This window comes from Octopus sinensis, linkage group LG6, assembly GCF_006345805.1.
Source record: "Octopus sinensis linkage group LG6, ASM634580v1, whole genome shotgun sequence".
Lineage (NCBI taxonomy): Eukaryota > Metazoa > Mollusca > Cephalopoda > Octopoda > Octopodidae > Octopus > Octopus sinensis.
The window spans coordinates 115,008,850-115,023,254 of record NC_043002.1 but is presented as its reverse complement, the minus strand read 5'-3'; the positions used below and the strand labels follow the sequence as shown (position 1 = coordinate 115,023,254).

At 35.9% G+C, this 14,405-nt stretch overlaps 1 protein-coding gene across 1 annotated transcript in view; it reads right to left on the bottom strand.

Annotated features, from left to right (window-relative positions):
• Positions 1-3,218: 3,218 nt before the first annotated feature.
• Positions 3,219-14,405, bottom strand: part of LOC115213329 — a 69,184-nt gene continuing 57,997 nt past the window's right edge. Inside the window, exon 7 of the mRNA XM_029782263.2 lies at positions 3,219-3,651. Coding sequence (XP_029638123.1) covers positions 3,451-3,651 — 201 coding nt within the window. The 3' untranslated portion in view covers positions 3,219-3,450. The remainder of the gene's footprint in view (positions 3,652-14,405) is intronic.

Genomic DNA, 14,405 nt, shown 5'->3' with positions numbered 1-14,405 from the left:
ATCTACCTATGTGTCTCTCTGACTCTCTTTCTCTGTGTATGAGTGTATATGCTCGTCGTGTGTGTGTAAACAATATTTTTTAGTATTTTGGTCGTCAAACTTTTCAAGATTCCTTTGTAGGAGAAAATATGAAAAAATGTATACATCTTTTAAAGTACCCCCACCCAAAAAATAACCCAAAACGCAATTCAATTTGTGTTGAAGTCAACATTGTATGGATGTATATTTACTTTCTTATACACAGTTTTTTCCTTCATCTTGTATCTATTTCTGTTCCCATAAATTTAACTCTTCATAAATCTTATAGAAACCTTGATATGAAAATGCAATATATGTTTCATTCCCAGAACCACCAATGGTGTTACGTTCAAATATTTTCCATCTTCAATTCCTATAACATAAATTAAGAATATAGATACAATAGATTTGATATTCCATTCTATATAACACATCAATTTAATACAGCTCTTATATGATTTGTCAATACAAAACGTTATAATATAGTTAAACTTATAGTGACAAATGTTTGACAAAGATTATGAAATGCATCATCTTTGATGTTGGCTAAAAAAAAACAGTATTGATAGTACGAATCCTTTCATTACTGTATAACTTTCAAATGTGACCTTTATTTCTAGAAAATATAACTACCAAATCTTTCAAAAAATGTCACCGTTCACGTTTCCCATTTCATTTTTCAACCTTGAATTACGGAAACATTCATCATGCAATACAGCATATGATACACATTTTTGTGCATTCAGATATGCGCGTGTTCCGTTATTCCAAGCCGGAGTATGTACGTGAACAAATAAAGATATACTATATTAAAATATTAAATTCCAACTGTTTAGTGATTAAAGCAACGCACAATCATCTAACTATATAAATACATGATGTTTGGGTCTTTGACATTCTTCTACTCCTGCCCATATTTGAATTTTTAAAGCAAATTTTCAGAAAAGAATATGTCAGATTCGTTATCTTCTGGGTTGATTATTGAACTATCGTGAACTGCTTGGTACAATCAGGCCTAGATAAAATAGGAGGACGATCAATTTAAAGATTCTGCGGCATTTCTGAGTTTATCTTGTCTTTATATTCAGTTGAGTTGTCCAAATAGTTGGTGTCCAGAATAACTCAATGCCAAGCATTAACTCTTCAAATTGACTCCGATCCCCTCCAAGTCAAGATTTCCTTCAAGAATTAAGTTCGATCATATGTATGGGAGTTTCTTTATCCGGAAAGACATTGATTTACAGTAATTGTTGCTTTCATTAAACAGTATTTACTCTAAACATTGCAAGTTTAATCTAATGATAGCTTACCATATTTTATAATTATGATAAAAAAACGATAACGAGCATATATCTGTTTCCATATTTCTAAGTAAATTGCTAATTTGCGATGCACTGAAATATGTAGTAAAAAGAGATAGCAATGCAGAAGGCAGTACTATAAAGACAAAGTATATAAGGTAAAGATTTAATGTAAAATTCCTAGTTTTCAGATATTTTTACCTAGAAAGAGAATTCCATCGACATGAGTTACAGTTAATAGTTTTAAAAATAAAATGTGAATACATTTTTATTACTGGAGACTTGCAGAAAAATGTGCAAGCATTTAGAATTCAGCATAAATGAATTGCTAAGAAGAGCCGATCTTTCGGGGATAAGGTAAATTAATATTTGTATAAGAACAAATCATGATATCTATAATGATTAACTCCCATGTATAATACTTTAGGTTTATCATACAATTACTTTGACAAAAAGAGTACATGATATCTCACATTCTGAGATATACAATTTTGGTTCGACTGAAGATATTCTGCTTATACCTTACATACGTAGTTACTTTTGTAATACAGAGCATGATAATCGTATTGCTTTTGAAAATATTTTGATATATTCGATGTATGTGTGTGTGTGTGTGCGTGCGCATGCGACGTGTATGCGTACGTCTGTGCATGTGTGTCTGCGTCTGTGTGTATGTGTGTGTATGTGTTTTGATCAGAATATATGAGATACCTGTGGGTTTAGAATAGGATTCATATCAAACCTGATTCATTATAGTAGACTCTTAACCCCTAGTATTTTAAATGGAATCAATTAGAACATTGTTTCCTCCATGAAGAATGTTTAAAAAACATTAGAAAGTTATTTTGTAAAATACATGCTTGAATTCTTAAAATACTTATCTTAAAAATGTTTTATAAAACATATGATGCAATTTTTTAAATTGTCTGTTTTTTTTTTGTTGATTTCAGTAGAAAAAGTAAAATATGTGTTTGGTTCTTATGTTTCAAAATTGATATTTTGCCAAAGTATATGGTTCATGAAAGGTGTCAAACCATGCAAGTAAATACGTAAGTCTAAATATCCTAATTTTTATGGCAATTGGCATATCCACCAGTCGGCTAATAGTGTTAGCCATGGGTAATGATAATCAACATTATTTAATAACCATTTTTTAATAGCCAAGCTAAGCACATATTTTAAATTTATTAAATAATTTCCAGAAAGAGTAAAGTTTATACTCGACGTATAACATTGGGTTTATTTCCAATGTCCTTATTGGTAGGAAAGGAAATATGAATAATGTTATCCAGCAGGAAATAGGTTGAGAATAAAAGAATCATTGACAGCATTGATGAGCCTTAAACCTTTCATTGCAATCTCACTGATAATGTATGCAAATGTTACCACAATTAAAACTATATCTCCAATGCATATTGCATTGATTTCCATCTGATTGTAGAATTCGAATACTTAGAAAAGAATATATATTACAAATATCATATGTTTATATTTTTGGTCATTGTTACTTTATTACTATGCATTCAACATTGATATAATACAAGTCATTGAATTATCTAATATCTTATATATGAAACACGTTTCACATTACTCTATTTCTATTATGTTTGCGTGCCATTGTATAAAGGTCACTTGACCATGGAAATTTGATGGACACACAGGGATCTGTTAAATCGCATGTAAGCATAAATATGAAATATAGTCATAGTGTTCCATCATATATATATATATATATATATATATATATATATATATATACATATATATATATATATATATATATAATATATATATATATATTATATATATATATATATATATCATCATCATCAACATCTGAAGAAGTGATTAAATAATGTTATAAAATTGAGTAAGAAACTACATTTTTGCAGATATAAAATATGATTGACATAGAACAAAAAATAAGGTTTCTGTATATAATATTATTTATATTTTAGAAGTTGTACGAATTAATATGGCAGATAGCAGTTTAAGGAACAGTAATCCATCGAATAAGATAGAGGTTATTTGTTTAAGAATGAAACAAAATTGCTGATTCTCTCAAAATAAGCCTTATAATTATTTCCCATTATTCACAGCTAATTTTTCCATGTCTGATTTATAGTGCCATTCAAGTCCATTTTAGTGTGCCTGAAGACAAGAATGTCATTAAATAATAGAAAGAAACAGCGAAGAATGTCAGATAAAACAGGCGAGGCGGCAATAATGTAACACCGTAACCGTTGGTAATGTGTGTCTCCTCACGGCGATCGGCGGGAACGATGATCCGCACATGTGTTGTTGATCGGGTTGTTGTTGGCGTAGATGTGGTCTGGAAATAAAGACAAGAATTTGTTGTAAATATTTTGAAGATAAATTTCAGTCGACATTTTAAGACGTATCTATTTAAATATGCATTTGCACACACACACACACGCACACACACACACGCACACACACACGCACACACACACACACACACACACACACACACACACACACACACACACACACACACACACACACACACACACACACAAATAAGTAAATAGATATACTCATATGTATATAGCAGTTACGCGTATATGTGTATATCTCGTAGGAACATATTCAAACAACATAAAATAAACAAACGATTTATCTATTTCACCTGTAAAGAAATTCACGCTTTTAAATATAAACATGGTGAGTAAAGGTAATTCTGGGTGATTTGAAATATATTTTACCATTTAAATGCAAATATTTAGCCATCTAAATCGTCTGCCTTTAAGTTCATATTCACAATCTTCCAGTGTAAGTAAGTTTAACAGCGACATATAGCGGTGAAAAAATACGAGGCATATTTTTTCATTTAAGGTTATGTAAAGAGTGGCCATACTCTATAGCACACCAGGCGAAATGCTTAATAGCATTTCGTCTGTCTTTATGTTCTGAGTTCAAATTCCGCCGAGGTCACTTTGCCTTTCACCCTTTCGGGGTCGACTGGTTCCCTACCCCAAAATTTCGGGCCTTGTGCCTTGAGTAGAAAAGAGTGGCCATACTATAATCGTTTTTAACTTTTCCAGATTAAAAAGGTAGATGTAGTTGCTGTTTCATTTAAATTTCTTTAGAAATGCACGAAGATAAGATATGATAAGAGAGGGAGTTGCAGAGTATCTGCATTCTGTGAAGGAAGAGTTGGAAGAATTGTTAGTACGGATCTCATTTAGCACCATCAATAAACATTGTGGAAAGAGAGTGGCATCGGGAGGGCTTAGGTGTAGATGTGCGGTGAATCAACCGAATATACAAGCAGTTATTGTGGGTCGCAGTTAAGCGTTGTCGAGGTTCAGTACAAGACCTCATCTGCAGAATATTTTGGCTCTGAAGGAGGCCGTAGCATATGCGATGCAGTTTTGTTGTGCGACCGAAGGGAATTATAAGGTCTGACATAATTTTGATTGTTTCCGGTGCAAATGGTGACACTCTCAGCTGAAACTCTCTACTCTACTCATAGCAGATGAACATATCAAACCTGCTAAACATTGTTATGATGTGTAACGATTTTAATGGTTTGATCTTCTTGAGTAAAATGAGTGTTGTGCTTATGTATATACGTATGTATGTATCTCTCTCTCTCCCTCTCTCTCACATATATATATATATATATATATATATATATATATATATATATATATATATATATAGTGAGTGTGTGTGTGTGTGTGACACATTAGCTGTAGAACAGTTATCTAATTGTAATAGGGATATTAGCATATAAGAGTAACGAAAATGTAGACGCTTTCCCTAAGATATTGAGGTGACAAAAATATCGATTTCAGTATGCCCATGTAAGAGGTCAATATTCTACAGGGGGAGGGTATATGCTGAAAAGAAAGAATGGCCCTTCTCTGAATAAATACTAAATACAAAACAAATGCATACATTTACGACGTCCTTAAAAGGGAGATTCTAACAGATTAAGTATAGTTAATAGGGATTTAAGAAACGACATAACAAATACCTAATACTAAAACAAGAAATTAAGATATGGAATAATTTCAGTATTTGACAGGAATTACCAATTACTGATAACTGGATGAGCTTAGTGACTTTCCCACCCTCTTTTACAGTAAAATATCCTGAGTGCCTCTATGGCATAGCTCACCCATGAACTTAGAAGCAATTGCATAAAAAATAAAAAATAAAAACGAAAGCAAAACACAAAATATGCATTAATACAGAAAATATTAGATCAATATGTAAAGCGAAATAAGGAGTGTCAGGTAAGCACGTACACATTCACGGGTGAAAACACATACACACTTGCACGGAAGCACGCACACATATAACATCTAGAGATACAAGATGAATAAATAGGAGAATATACAGATGGATGCATGGATGGATGAGAAAAGAAAGGAGTGATAAATGTTAGGTCGGTTGGATCATAAATTTCCTAGCTATATTATCAAGCATTCATTCAGAAAACCATAAATGGTAATATAAATTTGCTTAAGGCGAAACTCTCATGATATATATAGCAAGCTTAAGAAAAAACTGACAGATAGATAGCTCCAATATTTCAACGTTCTTAGACCTAGAATTAAGGATTAGGATGACAAATATAAATGCTGAGTAACCTGTTATATCTTCAATATATGTGTCATCGGATAATATTAGTTTTTTTAAAATTTTGAACGTGAAAAAATACACTTGCCCTTAGGCAAGGGTTTTCTATTCAAGGACTCATGACAAAATAAAAAGTAATCATATGCTAGCTCTATTTCAGAAGATTGGAAAAGAAAGATGACATGTTTTCTGTTCGGTTTCTTTTCTAAATGGCATATTCCCCAAATCCGTGTGTGTTACATAAAAGAACAAATGAATAAATATCATCAATGGTATAACCGAAACATACAGTGAGAACCAATGTCTAGCTTCGTGTTTAACGTATAGAATGTGTTTCACCATGTTACTTCTCCCCTTAGCTTCCTTACTCACACTTTCATTATTCACTGTTATTTATATTTTTATCTTCAAGACTGTCATATTCATCCTGTAACATCACTATACATTGTGTTTCGTTATAACAAAAGGTTCAACCAAAAGTATTAGCTCTATTTCCTTCCTCATGGCGTAACATTTATCTCGCGCGCATGAATGATGTCAGCAACTAACAAATTATAAAACAAGATGGATACTGTATTTATGCTGCATTTGGAATATAGAAACAACAGCATACAAACTGCTTTCAGGACACGAGTTAGTTTACTAGTCCTTGTTGGTATTCATTCCAGGTCAATTTAATGATAATTCTTAAAGCGTTTTAGGACTGAAAATATGGCACTTTCTTAACACATAAAATTTGGTTGACTTTTACTTAAAAATCACCATCTCTCGATGCAGTGCCTGTTGTGCTTCAACTTCTTGATAGCATATTCATTGCTTTTCGGGCAAATATATGGTAAAACGGTAAATTATGTAAAATATTTCGTGCTAGTTTTTCTCATTGGGAGGAGAGTTATAGAAACATATACAACGCACACATACATGCACGCACACATAATGCTCACATACACCCCCTACACACACATGTATATTTACGCTCAGTATAACTTTACTTTATTTCATTAAATGTCTCATGGAACTTCAAGTCAAAAATACGCCAATGTTGAAGTACAGACAGCAATACACTGGAAATATACTTGCTGCGATAATATGCTACCATTAGTTGTGAAATGTTGATTTCTATCCTATGATACTGAGACTCTGTAAGATGAATTGAAATGATATATAATATATATTGATAGATACCGTATTTAGTCAAATTAGCTGATATTCCCCAGAATCCACCACTAATTGCAATAGAAACGAAACTTGTTGGTATTTGCTCAGTAGCACTCTGGAATTTGAATCCAGCAATCTGAGTTCGGATTTCGGTGAGACATCCAATAGGCGCAGGAGTGGCTGTGTGGTAAGTAGCTTGCTTACCAACCACATGGTTCCGGGTTCAGTCCCACCACGTGGCAATTTGGGCAAGTGTCTTCTATTATAGCCTCGGGCCGACCAAAGCCTTGTGGGTGGATTTGATAGATGGAAACTGAAAGAAGCCCGTCGTATATATGTACATATATATGTATTTGTGTGTGTGTGTTTGTGTGTCTGTGTTTGTCCCCCCAACAACGCTTGACAACCGATGCTGGTGTGTTTACGTCCCCATAACTTAGCGGTTCGGCAAAAAAGACCTATAGAATAAGTACTAGGCTTACAGTCCCTGGGTCGATTTGCTCGACTAAAGTCGGTGCTCCAGCATGGCCGCAGTCAAATGATTGAAACAAGTAAAATAGTAAAAGACTAGGGTACCCTTCATGATATACTAAAAGTACCATAAAATCTTTTGAGTGGAACAATATTTTTTCAGGGGTGAACTTTTAGATTTCAGGATTAGACGACCAAGGTACAGACAGGCACAGCAACACTTTTTATGAAGCTATCAAGACATTTTTGGTGTTCTAACCCATGTTTTTCTGGTACATCTTCCACATAGAAATGTCTGTCAAGAGATTTGAGGCAGCCCTATACCTTTACCAGGGGTAAGGGGTAAACGGAGAAGTCGATACTGATAGAAACTGCAGTCAACCTCATTAGAAGTGTTGTTAAGTCAGTTGTACAACAAGTCTTTATATGAGTGATATCTCAGAAGCTACTAACTATTTTCCAGAGTCACTACGCTTATTACTGAACACCGTATTTGTTGGAAAAGAAAAACGGTTGGAGGTGAACTCATTGGGGCAAGCGATAATGCAGACTCCCGCCCCAAAGTTCTGACTCCACCATTGCAATTAGGTCTAGGTGTTCAAATGCATTCGCATCTTGCCTCAAGAATTCTGATTGACACACTGAATTTCCACAGATTCTGTAGTTCTTATTCACCGTTGCAAACTTAGGAACGCAGTGCAGCTGTCAACCAGGGATTGGACATTCCGGAGTTCAGACAACAACGTGGATCATGACTCTAGAACTCTTGACGGCTCTAGGACATTCCCTCGAATGAGTATTATAGCAGTTGTAACATCTAAATGTGATGGCACCTGACTGGTAAAACGTATTTCTGTGACAGCAGAGGCGATCGCTGCAGTAGGACACATCAGCATTAAGAAATTCATAGAACTTGGTGATAAACTTGCTAATATCAAGTATGAAGATCTGACAGTGGAAAACGTCCGTGTCAGACCGGTTACCAAGACCAACATGGTCGGGATACATGCAAATGGTAAACAATGGAGACCACCCAGGACAATCATCCACCATGTTCCTACCAATATTTGATATGAACCAGGGTAACATGATGTGTGTCAACTCAGCCTTACACTTCGTTGCAGAGCACTATGGAGCAACACCAGTGCTCACTTTTGGAGAGGACAGTGATCGACAGCTGATTATTTTAAGACTTGGGGGATTTTACACACTACTGAGCTTTCTGGGTGGCATTGGGCACTTGATGAGAGGAAGAGGCCTTCACGAAATATTGGAAGTGATCTTCGCTAAGGACACTGTTACTCATACACTCACTGGAAACGCAGTTGCTTGTGTCATTCGAGGTCATCTCCTTGTGGATTCCTTCCTTCCCACACTACTCTTGAGCAGTCTGTTAGGGATCAAGTTGTCTTTATTTAAGGACAGTGTGCCACTGGAATTGGAGACAAGAGAGAACAACCTCTATGAAATTACGCTCAGTGGTGTAGAATCATCTTTGTATCTGCAGGATCTACAACAGAAACTTGGGACACACAAGGACATGTTGGAATCGAGCTAGCGTACTACACGTCTGTGGCTGTAATGCATGGAATTGATAGACATCATGAGGTCATGCACGTGATCAGAACAAATGAAAGATTGGTCCTTCTATTTGGAGACGTCGCAAGCTATGCTTCCGTATATAGCTGCCTCTAGTTTTAACTTGAACACGAAGTCATTGCACCTCTATTTGCAGAAGATGACAAAACTGGAAGGCATACAACCCAATGTCTACCAACAGTTCACCAGTGAGTACATGTAGTCAAGAGGAGTGACCGTTTCTGGGCAGGGTTGTCTCCAGACCTGGTGATCGAAAATGTACTAATAAGAAGTCTGAAGACGAGTGGAGGTATCATCAGAGGGAAGGGATTGGCGGAAACTCAAAGACTGGTCTGATGTCTTTTAATGCCAGTCTGTGCAGAAGTAAACATGACAATGCAACAGTTGACGTCCATCACATACGACACAACTGAACATCATAAAGACATATTACAAGCTCGGCAAACAAGGGACATTAGTAACTGTAGCAAAATGCTGTCTTTCATTGACTGGAGGTCTCCATTCGAAGCAGACTCATCCCTCCTCAAAATAGTCAGTGGAATCTCGGCTGGTTCCGAGGTTAATGTGGAATATGCAAAAAGGATCCAATATGATATTCTTAATGAAATGGTTGGACAACATGTGGTCAAGTACAGTTTCAGAAAGAAAACGCAAACTGTGACTTTTGACTCTAAGTCGGCAGTCAAGATAGGTGATGAAGTACAGATTGATCTTCTGTTTCAACAAATCATTATTGCAGGATCACAGGCAAATGATCTTCCGAATGCCCTCACCTATGAACTCTGCAACTACCCACCTACCTTGTTCGAAGGGAAAGAAAAGCTCCTAAAAGCTGTATAGCCACAACTAGCTGACGCCATCTGGTCTGAGGTACCACAGAACCCAGCACCATGGAAAAATATCACATACGTCCTTGATGGAGGTGCTCTTCTCCATTGCATGCCATGGCAACTTAGTAAAACATACAAGATATTTCAGGACTGTACCAGATATGTTACAAAACACTATGGTGAGGCAGTGATTGTGTTTGATTATAAGGCGGCACCTTCAACAAGAGACAGCACGCATCAGCGCTGAGTGGAGTGTGAGGGTAGGAAGGTGACATTCCAGCTGTCTCCGAAGCTCCAGTTAAAAAATATAGAATTCCTCTCAAACCAAGAGAACTTTTAGGAGATGCCCTGGCCAAAGAAAGCTCCTCCATGCCTGAGGAGATGCAGATACTCTTATTGTCCTAACTGCAGTGAGAATCTCTGAGGACAGAGAAACTGTGTTAGTCGGAGACGATACAGACCTACTTGTTCTTCTCATCCACTTTGCAGGAGAAAACAAACATGACATCAGCTTCCGACCTGAACCAATGAAAGGAGCAGAAGTAGGAGCATGAGTGTTAATTCTATCAAGCAGAAGCTTGGGGGTTCAGGTTTACACGCATATTCTCTTTGTACATGCTTTCTTGGGATGTGGTACCACATCCAGGGTTTTTGGGATCGGGAAGGCTGCAGGTTTCAATCTCATTGAAGACAACGAGGCATTTCGGGATCAGGCAGAGGTGTTCAGGAGTAAAAGGACAACAAAGGACAACATAATCACGGCAGGTGAGAAGGCGACTCGTTCGATAATGTTATGTCGCCGATTCCAATACCTTGTCACCGCGTGAAATAAGGCAGTTCATCCTAACATGTTGCCACCAACATTAGCGGTTACGAAGTACCATAACTTGCGTGTCTACCACCAAGTCGAGGAGTGGCAGGGAAACACACCGAATGCTGAAGATTGGGGATGGAAACTCTCAGTTATCTCTGACTGTGATCCTACAGCACAGTCGTTGTGTGGTGTGCCTGCAAGTCAGGTTGGGCTTCCATGTTCACCTGCTTGTTCTGGGTGCAGAGGTGTTTGTCAGAACAATGACTATGGCAGCGCTGAGGATGTAGATAACAGCTAAATCTGACTGAAAACGTAGTTGAACTGACGGACATTGTGGACCGTCAGTTTTTACTTTACAGCTTTTACTTTACAGCATATACTTGAGTCTAACTATGTATTTTCCTTTCTTTCTTCCTTATCTCCTGATCATGTCAATATCAACGAAAGCACTTGGGATTAGGAGTTATATATTTTATCCTGTGTCAAACAATTTTATTGTGGACTTACGGAAATAGGGGGGTAACTCATTTAAAACACTTTTACTTGTTCTTTGTTTTGGATTATCTTGATTAATTAAGAAGTTATGGCCGTCTGAAGTTGCGCCAAGTTAAAAAATGGCAAAACAGTGATACTTTTTCATTCTGTTATTTCACCATGTTCCACTCCGACGATTCTTCGGGACTTTTAGCATTTTATGAGAAACCTTTATCCAAGACAAATAACACTGGTTTCGTTTCTGTGGCAATAAGTGGTGGGCCCTGGTGTATATTTACTGGTCTAGTGCGTTTACAGAATAGCTTTCAATTACCCATATGTACTTGACTTAATTTATATGTGTGTTAGTGATTAAATGCGCATGGCAACGAGTGAATGGATGACAGATAATAATTGCATGTCTAAACACAACTAATTTTATGATGAAGGTCTTTTCCCCTGCAAATATATTTAGTATATCTAAGCATCTAGTGTTTTAAAATCTATTAGCAATTTTCAAGTGAATGTTGACATTATTATTCTGTCACATATAATAATTTCTTGCATTCTTTTCTATAAACCCACTACACACAATTTCCTGAAATTCTCTTCGTATTGCAAATTACTGGATCAAGAGAAAGTTTACAATCCTCCCACGAGTGTCATGTTTTTGGCTTATAATGACGTGAATTGTACAAACAAGTTGCAGCAATTTAGGTTTTCATGATATTCTTTGTTTCATTAACAGGAATATTTTTACGGTATTAAATTTCAGGGCATTGCTTTTGTAACACTTCAATTGCTTTTCAGTAGTTAATTCGTATAGCAGCACTTATGGATTTATATTCCTAACACAGCCTTTATAGCAAGAACAAACAAAAAACAAATAAAAATAAACAAACTAAAAAATAAAGAGAACACAAAACTCTGCAGCAAGTAAAATATTTCCTGAGATTACCAGACCTTTTCCAGTCTAAAGTGCCATTTACCTTAATCATAGTCTCGTAAATGGAAAAGAGGAAAAAATTTACTTCTAAACACCCCTTCCTCTTTTCATTTTTGGTGATAAATAAATATGGATTGCTCCTCTGATCTTGTATTAGTTTTAGGCTAAATAACTGTATGTCTGTGTTTAATGAGGTCTTTCTCTATAATTCAATGATCTAACGAAGTCTGTGTACACAGATTTTCTCACCTCCCCATTATCTTTGGCTGTTTCTCTTTTGCTGCCTTTCATTCATTTTACTTTACTGATGAGAAATACATTTGAAATGTCCACATATACTATGCACTTCACTGAGCGATGTATGTACTTTTCTGTTTTTGTAGATTGTTATATCTAGAACATTTCTGTCGGTGCTACATATACTCCCTACCTGATCTAATAACATTATTATATTGGTTTCAAATTTTGGCAAAATGCCAGCAAGTTCGGGGAAAGAAGCTTGTCGAATACATCGACCCCAGCGCTCAACTGGTACTTATTTTCTCAATCCCGAAAGGGATAAAAGCAAAGTCGACCTCGGTAGAATTTGAACTAAGAACATAAAGACGAAGGAAATGCCGCTAAACATTTCGCCCCGCCTACTAACGACTGCCAGCTCACCACCTTAGATGGCTTTTTTATATTAAAGAAAGTAAGACCTAGTAATTTATCCATTTTTTATAATCTGATATGAACAATATTCCATTTTCAAAACAAAATAATAGTGAATATTGAAATGTCGACAAAAATTAGCTATACGCGAGTGGCTTAGTTTGGGTTTTACTTGGGTTCTCTGAAGCATTGCTCGGGTTTATAAAATTTAATATAAGTGTAACCCAGTACATACTTCACTCTGTGCTTATGACTAGATAAAAGAATATAATAATAATAATAATAATAATAATTATTATTATTATTTTATATATATATATATATATATTTTTTCTTATTTTTTTCACTTGTTTCAGTCATTTGACTGCGGCCATGCTGGAGCACCGCCTTTAGTCGAGCAAATCGACCCCGTGACTTATTCTTTGTAAGCCCAGTACTTATTCTATCGGTCTCTTTTGTCGAACCGCTAAGTGACGGGGACGTAAACACACCAGCATCGGTTGTCAAGCAATGCTAGGGGGACAAACACAGACACACAAACACACACATACATATATATATACATATATGCACATATATACGACAGGCTTCTTTCAGTTTCCGTCTACCAAATCCACTCACAAGGCATTGGTCGGCCCGGGGCTATAGCAGAAGACACTTGCCCAAGATGCCACGCAGTGGGACTGAACCCGGAACCATGTGGTTGGTTAGCAAGCTACTTACCACACAGCCACTCCTGCGCCTATATATATATATATATATATATAAAATCAGGCCACTTGGTGTTAAAATTGATGTTATTAATTAATATTCAATTTTTTCACCCTTATTTTGACTTTAATTATAAATTAATATGTTCTCAAACCGGCAGTAAATTACTTATGCAGTATTTATATCCGGCGATTTAGCGCACCAGAACGAGGGCATTTGAATGTAACTATGAATATAATCGGCCGTACTATTTCGCCTCTGTCCAACCTCGTGTGGATTTTGCCGTACAGTTCGACAAATTATATTTTGATGTACTCTACTGACGATTCGAAAATACTTATGTAAGTAAAATTGCATAATTTATTAACGATGAAACAATTGTATAGAGTTAATCTATTTTTTCGTTAATTTTCATTTGTTCTGCTCGCTTACGTTCTTGGTGCGTTGAATTAATTCTTGAGAACATTTTCTTGGTGGTGGATTCCCTTTGCGGATCTATAGCTAGCATTAGAGCGTCCACATAGTGGATTTTCTCTTATTGTTTTGTACATATATATATATATATATATATATTATATATATATATATACACACGCATACATAGATACATAGATATTTGTATGTGTATATGCATGTGTTTGTGTGTGTATATGTTTTGTGTGCATGTCTGCGTGTGTTTGCGTGTGTGTATGTACACGAGACAGTTTTTAAGATGATTAATTCACACATATGAAGAGGTAAGCTACATTATTTGCATGGAGTGGTAGTTGTATTTCTTAAATTTGTAGAGAGTATATTTTGTAGAATGAATATCCTACAAA